This window comes from Chaetodon auriga, chromosome 12 (genome assembly GCF_051107435.1).
Source record: "Chaetodon auriga isolate fChaAug3 chromosome 12, fChaAug3.hap1, whole genome shotgun sequence".
In the NCBI taxonomy this organism is placed as follows: domain Eukaryota; kingdom Metazoa; phylum Chordata; class Actinopteri; order Chaetodontiformes; family Chaetodontidae; genus Chaetodon; species Chaetodon auriga.
The window spans coordinates 10,987,789-10,996,306 of NC_135085.1; the positions used below are offsets into that span (position 1 = coordinate 10,987,789).

Below are 8,518 nucleotides of genomic sequence, written 5' to 3' on the forward strand. Positions count from 1 at the left end.
TGTTAGGTAGTTTTATCTCTGTAGGCCTCAGTGGATAATTGAATGAATCCATTTGAGGAGCTTAAAGGGGAATCCAGTCTTCGTTGGAGCTGGTAACAACTCATTAAACGTGACAAGGGGCCCCAGCAATGTATGAAAATGAATGAATGATAATGAAAAGTAACTTGCTGTAAATTAAGTGTAGTGGACTTTCCCTCTGAAATGTAGTGAAGTATAAAACAGATTAAAAAGGAAATCTTCACGTACAAGTACCTGAAATTGGACTTAAGTACAACACTTGAGCAAATGTCATATTCATAGTATTCACTGTGACTGTCACAAAGCTCTCCCAGCACAAATATATTAAATGGGAAAACAATTCAAACTATTTACACAATAAGACTGTGAAACCTGGGGGCATGACCCCCACAGTGACTGATCATCAGATAATATTTCCAAAGGCCACATGAAGATCATTAGTGGCTGAAATACCTAAAACCAGCAGACAAGTCACATTCCACATTGATTTCGTCCAGGAGTCCCTCGTGTTTTATTGCACAATAACCCAACTTTCCAGGGGATGCAGCAGGAAGACTACAATAACACAAAATACTTTGTTTAGCATATGCTGCATACATCGATTGAAATCTCAGAACACATTTCTCTTTTGCACCTTCACAGAGTACCAGCCTGCTCTGATAACATCTCTGCTTTTATACTGAACAAAAGTCTGTAATCTCACTATCAGAACGCTGGTATCTCTTCTATTTAAAATTGCATCTCTTGTGATGTAGGACGTAACTACTGGTCATTGCTAGGCAGCTCAATTAATGAATGGTGCATTTACAAGTGGAGCCGGGCCGTTTGCTAATGCACTTTAATGACAATAGTAGAGACGTCACCCAATTAGAATGTAAACACTTTTCCACACCTTTAATACTATTTCTTCTTACATTACCGCACTTCCGTTTGACGGCTGCAGTTAGTGTTGTCCCATTTACTACAATCCTCACTGACCCCGTGATAAGTGTGATAAATATGTGATGCCTTAGCTGTTGTCTAAACAGGAGAGGGAGTTGATTTCCACTGTTCAGACAGCAATGATAAAGCTTTACCAGGAAATTTTAAAAGGGTTCAGATTATAGACAAGACCTTGTAACTGTCGCCCTTTACTTGTCAAGAATGAATATTCACAGATAGACTTTGTCAGTCACGTTTTTAGATTATTATCCTGCCGGGCTACTGGCTGCCCGTTGTTCAAAAAACAGCTAAATACATTGTGAAGGGGCATGGGGGAATTATAGGTAGTGAATACTTTTCATATTATATTGTAGTAGCATGCTGAATCAGTTATATCCTGCTACATTAGCTTGTGTCTTAGTATTTCATAAGTTTGTGTCACGGACATTCAGCTGAGCTGGTCAGTCCATTGTCCATGTGTTCATGTCATTCACATCCCAGCACTGGCTGTCCGGTGACAACTCTGTGTTTCGACATCGACTACGACTCCGGAATGAGTTCTTCCCAAAACCACTTCTTGTGGTCGGCCAATACCGTAGTAGTTTACATCAAGTGCTTCAATAAAAGAAAACAGAAGGAGAAAGTAAAGTAGCTCTGTCTCCTCCCAGAATGGTCCATAGGAAGTGCAAAAGTTCATTAATATGATTAATTTTGCTTTTTGTTTGTATTTTTTTTGTTGTTGTTTTTTTTTTTTTTTTAGAGAGTGCTTCAGTGGGTGTTATTTTAAATATTCCCCTTGGCACCACTCTGCACTCATACGATGGTCTCGTCAGTCATTTTCTTGGTCGACTTGGTCGGCACTGAACGTTGGGTGGTGTGAGCCCCTTTCATGTCAGGCATGAGCAGGCGCACTTTCTGATTGGTCCGCCTCCACTCCGAGTACAACTGACAGTGATACCGAAATGACACCTGAGATTGGACGGAAGAAGAGCGGGAGGGGGGGCAAGACGGGAGGTGACAACAGAGGAAAAAGATAGACATCATTACAACTGAGAGCATTTGAGACGGAGTAGTCTGGACACAGAACAGGAACAATACGCAGGCTGCAGCAGGCACTAAACAAGCCGTGAGCCAAAGGGCTCGTCTTTAATTGTCATTTCCATGGATTCTTTTGCTGAAGATTAAAGGATTAGGTTTCTGAAGAAGTTTTCAGATTCACAGTATATCCTATTTTTAAAGAATAGGATCCAGTGAAGGAAAAGCAGCTTATTATTACTTAAGAGTAAAAGCCAGCTTACTCTTACTCTCTCCATGAGTTATGCATGCATGAGTATGCATGAACCATCTGCCCAGCTTACAAACAAATGGGTGATCTGTATCAGAGATTATCAAGCTGTCACGTCTCTCTATCATTTGACTTTGTTCAAGTGCCATTCAAGGTCACAGTGGGAGCAGAAGTACCAGAACAGTGATATAATTTCTGCGATAATCAACAGCAGAACATAAATCTGTGGGCTTGGTTGTTATTGTACTGTGCCTATGCCAGTCAAGATTTACTTTCCAAATCTATGTGGGACAGCAAGACATTAAAAACAACTTGTGGGTGTCAAGATGCCAGAGAGGAAAGCATTCACTCTGTGCTTGCACCTTAAACACACAGTATGTAATTTCTGCCTCTAGGGATCAAGACAATAACAAAAGATGGAATCTGATGATGTCGTGAGGCAGTGTGGGATTGTTGGGAGTTGTTGTCTTCATTGTTTAACAACCACCATTGCCGATGAAAATGAATAACTGTGCCTCATCATGAGTGAGCAACACAAACAATAGCAAACAACAGAGGCAAGCTAGCTACTCCACTACCTCACTGACATCTCATCCGGTGTTTCCCTGAACGTTTTAGCAGTTAGAAGGCGTAAAAGGGATATGACGCCACCGACAGGTGACCAAATGAAACGTACCATTACCTTAAAAAAAATATGGATTTCTCTGCGTTTGAACATTGTTTGTAACATTTGGGATTCTGTAAGTACAGAATTCAATAAAATATATAACATCAATCTTGTTGTTCTTAGGCATTTTAATGCAGAAATGTTACATATTATGCCTTTAACAAAAGTACATAAACATGTGTATCATCATACTTTTCTCAATTACAGGAGATTAACTTAAGTAATGGATTAGTTACCAGTGTCCAAAGGATGTAGATGGTGAAGAGGGCGATGGTAAGGGCGATCAGGCCAACAGCCTCGAGTCTGCTCTTCAGCTGCAGGTGGTCCTGGGCTCCCCTCAGACACAGCCAGCCAGAGATGGCCGCCAGGGGCGTGATGAGAAGGAAGCAGGCCATGTCACACAGCAGTGTGCGCTTCTCACTGCGAGGGCCTGGGTCCTTCAGCCACTGAGCAAGGACAAAATGAAGAGTGCATAAGTCCAAAGGAAAATTAGCTTTCCACTGTATCACCTAAACCAGTGTTACTTTGACTGATTGGTGCATCTTTGTTTGCAGTGGCTATTGCAACAAAATCTTGCCAAGTACAAGAGAATTAAAAAGGTGTTATTCTCATGCATAACTAACAGGAATGCACTGATGCTTCTGATAACTACTCCTATGAAGAGAGAGTTCTTATTATAAGGCCAGGCAACCACCTCATCAATACAAGCAAACCACCTCATATCCTGAAGATGCTACCTGTTGGCACACAATCTACACGGCTTAAAATCAATCTCACAGACACTTCAAATGTCAGCACAAGGCCAAAAGCAAAGATAGCCTGCTTTGCTTTGGACAAATTAGACTTGCTCATTTCCATCTCTTTTTGTATGGAAAAAAAGACAACAAAAGCATTTCTCCAAGCAGTAAAAACAGTCCCACCTGTGTGAGTGGTTGTGGTCGTCGTTCAATAGTGAATTCTGTGTGACAGAGTTCACAGTAGCTGGTGTTGGAGGAGGACAGCCACTTCTCCAAGCAGCTCTTGTGCACTTTACCCAGCGTACCAGTGCAGTCACACGGTGAGAGCAGCGTCTCCCCTCCAGCGCCCTCGTGACAAATCCGACACATGCCCACATCGCTGTGGAGCAAATCAGAGAAGACAGAAGTATGATGATTAACCAAAGAACAATGTAATTACAGTATGTTCGTTAGAGTCCCATGTGGTTTCCTCCCTCTCTTACCTCTGCAAGCTCACCGCTTTGACAACAGTGGAGAGTGGGCGGCCATCTTTAGCTGTAACCTTGGCAATGTACTGGGCCTGTGTGGTAGAATCAGACTCCTCCGAATCCTTGGAGGCATCAGATTCTGCATTCCCCGAGTAATCACAAAGGGAGCCGGGTAGGTGGCAGCACCCTGACGAAGACATGGCTCAGCTGAGGGTGACAGTGACTAAGATAATGGTGGAGGCGACTTCAGAAGAGGGTCTGATCCAAAACCTGATGCCCTACACCTCTCCTCTCTTCTCCTCCTGTGTCCACCTACAGAGAAAATCCCTGGTGGATTATGACCAGGATTATAGTAGAAGAACAAGAGACAGACTATGGGTGACTTGAAAAGACATCATAAATACAACATGTTATTTTTGCAAGTCTGTCATATGCTTCTTTCAAGGTCTCAGTGATGTCCTGTTGATACAAGAGGAGGTGACATCCTAAAGGAGCAAACTGTCTACTGTAAATGAACGAGACACACAACCTTCAAAAAGCCTCAAATCAAAGCACAAAATACTCAAAATTATCTATTTACCAAATGGGTCCATCAGTACAAACAAAGGCATGTTGTGAGGTCAAGTTACGTCTGAAACCCACAAACATTATTAAAACCAAGATGGCATGATTGCTAACGATGGCAGATATGTTCTGCATCAGTGAGATGTGTGAGACTCCTGGAAAATTTCAACTGGAGTGATGGTGGAGCCATTAATATTCCACTTTAAAAGAGGTAATTAAGTGGTAAATAAGGATGATACAGATTCAATAAACTGCATTGGTAAGCAAATAAATATAATGAGAGAAAAAACTGGTTTCAGATTAGGGTGAACCCGATGAGCAGTGAGGGTTCAGGTGGTCGTTTGAGACCCCGCAAACATGCCCCCAGACTGATGCTGTCATTAACACACTCATGAACAACTTCCTTGAAAAAGAGGCATTATAACAACACATAAGTATGGAAACAGATTCATGTTTTTAAAGCCATTACGATTTACCTCCTGAGCACTGTGCATCTACACTGTCTGCTCTCACTCAAAGCTTAACAGTTCAAATTTGACAGCTAATTTTGGCCAATGTGAGCTGTAGATACATGACTGATACAGTGTCGTTACTGTACAACCGCTAACAAAAGCAAAACGTGTCTCTGCACACGAAAACAATGTGAAGCGGTCGAACAACACGCTGATGTGCACTGCTGGTATACAGAAATACTGGCAAACGAGGTGAAAAGCAGACGTTAGCGTGAATTTACTCACCCGACGGCCTCTCTTTTCTCGCTCGGCCTTGGCCTTGGCCCTGCGTTAACCAACACACAGGCTAGCTGAGCTAACTGGACAGCCCTAGCTACAAACTATGACATTGACATCTAACCAAAAGCTGGTGATATCAGGCGATAAAAAAGACGACCACATGCGCTGCATCTCCTCCATGGCTTGTAGCATATCTCCCTCGGGTGATTTTGTTCGGAAAGGTGGGAAGAAACAGCTGTTTCTGCCAGGATTACTAGACACAGCTATCGTGGCTAACAGGCTAGCAACGGGCAAGCCTTCCTCGGCGTCCCTCAGCTGTGCGTTGGTCATGTGACACAATGCTGCCTTCAGAGTCATTAGTGATGTTGTGATGATGACAACTTTACACGCATACCACTTATCAAAGTGGCAAATACGACTAGTACGCTTGTAAGAAGTGGAAATACATGTGATATTCTTTTGCCTAGTGTGCTGCTAAGAAGTCAGCAAACATTTTTATTTACTCCTAACCTTCTGATACCCATGATCAAAAACACAATTTGACATATGCAGTTCACGAGCCGGCCGGAATGCAGCGCAAAACCTGTGATCGTGCCTGTTTGGAGATACTGTGGTTCAAATGTTTCATTCTTTTTCCTGTCAATGTGGATTTGATTTCAATAAGGAGATGACCATCATCCTCCATCGAGAAATCAGTTACATCAAAGTTATGTCACAATAAAACCGCTAGGTGGCATTATTTAGTCAACCGTGTCAGGGTGGCGCAGAGAGGGTCTTCAGGACAGTTGTTCCTCAGGTGAGGTCAAACACCTGCACGGGTGCCAGCGAGGGCTTTGAAAATGCGCAAGTCTGCCATCAATGACATTAGCACAATGGCAAAATATAACAATGATAGTTTTCAACAAATACATTATTTTGGGGTATTCTCATTTTTATGCTACTTTAAACTTCCACTCCACAACATTTCTGATAGAAGCATTACAATACGTAAATGAAGATTTTGAAAACCTATAATGAGCATGTAATGACTCATTCCTGTACAATAAATTATATTACACAACAGCACAACACTAGATAGAATCAGTAAAATGACCTCGACATTAAAATGCGGCTTACATGTTAATACATCAATGATAATAATCCAACAACAGCAGAGGCTGGTGTTCTGCATGGTGACTACTTTTACTTTTCATTATGTAAGTACATTTTTTTTCTCATATAGTACTTGAGGGAAATTTTTAATGAAGGATTTGTTATGTTTTGGTTTTTTGTTTGTATTGTAGTATTCCTACTTTTTTTTTTTTTAATTGGAGTTTTGTTTCCAGTCAACAAATCAGACAGTGTCTACGAACATTAGACACATAACAAGACACAAAACAAGTACAACAGCTCTCAGTGAAAGATAAACATACTACTTTTACTTAAGTAGTTGATATGAATACTTCATCCATGGTCCACCACTAGGTTACAGGTGTGACTACTTCTTTATGTGGAGGTACAAACAGCAAATTCTTAGAAAGTGGAACACTGGTTCAAAAACATAGTGATAAAACGTGACTGATGTAGGCTGCACGGCTGATACTGTGCTGCACTTTATTGTACTGTGCAAACAGAGCTGAAGATCAGCAAATATAAGTATTCTCAAAAACGTGTTTATTATTGACTTACTGAGACAGCTGAACTTTGTAGAGCTGAGAAAAGGTTGTAATGAGCCAAGTCAGTGACTTTTAACATTTCTCTTTTTAGCATCAGCCACTAAAAACAAAACTCAATGACATTAAAGCCTTCAAAAGCAAACAGTGAGAAAAGTCTACTTGACCTAGATCTTGAATGCAATGCTCATACAGCCCTCGCTCTATTTTGATCAGTCTGTCATCGTGTTCTAGTTCTGCCACTTTTGAAAGTGGGTATTTTGTTACCGGAGATACAAAAATAACATTGCAATTTAATTCATGCATTATGCGCAAATGTTCAAGAATGTGATACTTTGCAGACTTTAAAAATGTCCCTTCAGTGTGACCTGAAATAGTAACCTCCATGTGTATTTTTTAACCAGTAGTTAAACAGTGTCTATTTTTGTCATATTGCCCTGCCTTACCTGCTCCCCCCGCCTCTTCCTTTTCATTCCCTTTGAACCCAAACACTGATAGAGAAGTGGTCCACTCGTGGTGAGTGTGATCTTAGCTCATCACTAAGGACAACAAACAAACACACACACACACACACACACACACACACACACACACACACACACACACACCTGAGCGTGTTTTTCATTAGTTATCCCACCCGTCTGTTTGGTCAAAGTCCAACAGAAATCAGGAAATCACGAGACACTACCTCTCCGCCTGTGTGGGATATCATGAGACATGTGTTAGTGAACTTTAACACAGACAGACACACAAATAAGCACACAATTCATTCAGCACCATTTGAAAATGTAAGAAAATATCATTTACTTAAAATGCTTGATTCCTTGTCAGTGCGCCATGATTCCAGCCTTCTGCTGCTGCAGGCGTTTCTCTTTATCATGATGCCTGAGAATGACCTGGCTCAGCTTCTGGGGAAGGCTGCTTCGGCTGTATTGACGGTGTAAACATACAGTAATTACATGCATTTAGCTCATTACTCTTTTAGCTAATGTTGCACTTGCTGTTCTCTCTCTTCAGCTGTAAGCTCGGGCACACAAACCTGCATGTTCCATGTCTTTGCCACATGTGCAGGTTGCTGCAATGTCTAAATCCAAATCTCTGAAGGGCAATGAAATATAATTATTTTTGATTATTATTTGAATTTGATTTGCTACACACATACAAACCAGTTACAGACATACAGTATATGTTATATTCCTACATCATTTATCTACAGTGTCACAGAAAGACATGGAGTGAGTGAAACAGCCACTGACGGAAGCTGAGGCAGACAGATGGATAAAGACAGGCAGATTGTGTAATATATTCACAGCGTTAGGCTTTCAATAACAGTGTAATTCGATTGCTGCTGTTCAGTCTCGTGATCCTTTAAACTGTCAGTAGGAATCCTCATGAGCACCAGTGGAAGGCAATCATTTTCTCATTTTCTGATGCACTCATCCTTGTGAAAAGGACACTAACCTGACCAAGCTGCCT

The 8,518-nt window shown here is 41.4% G+C and overlaps 1 protein-coding gene across 1 annotated transcript; it reads right to left on the reverse strand.

Moving 5' to 3' along the window:
• Window positions 1–282: 282 nt before the first annotated feature.
• On the reverse strand, window positions 283–5,711 carry LOC143329010 (E3 ubiquitin-protein ligase MARCHF2-like). The gene is made up of 5 exons (XM_076744615.1): window positions 5,397–5,711; window positions 4,111–4,422; window positions 3,812–4,007; window positions 3,128–3,337; window positions 283–1,908 (listed from the first exon to the last, which is right to left on the reverse strand). The coding sequence occupies exons 2-5, from the start codon at window positions 4,293–4,295 to the stop codon at window positions 1,753–1,755; spliced, it is 747 nt and encodes a 248-aa protein (XP_076600730.1). The 5' UTR covers window positions 4,296–4,422; window positions 5,397–5,711; the 3' UTR covers window positions 283–1,752.
• Window positions 5,712–8,518: the final 2,807 nt, after the last annotated feature.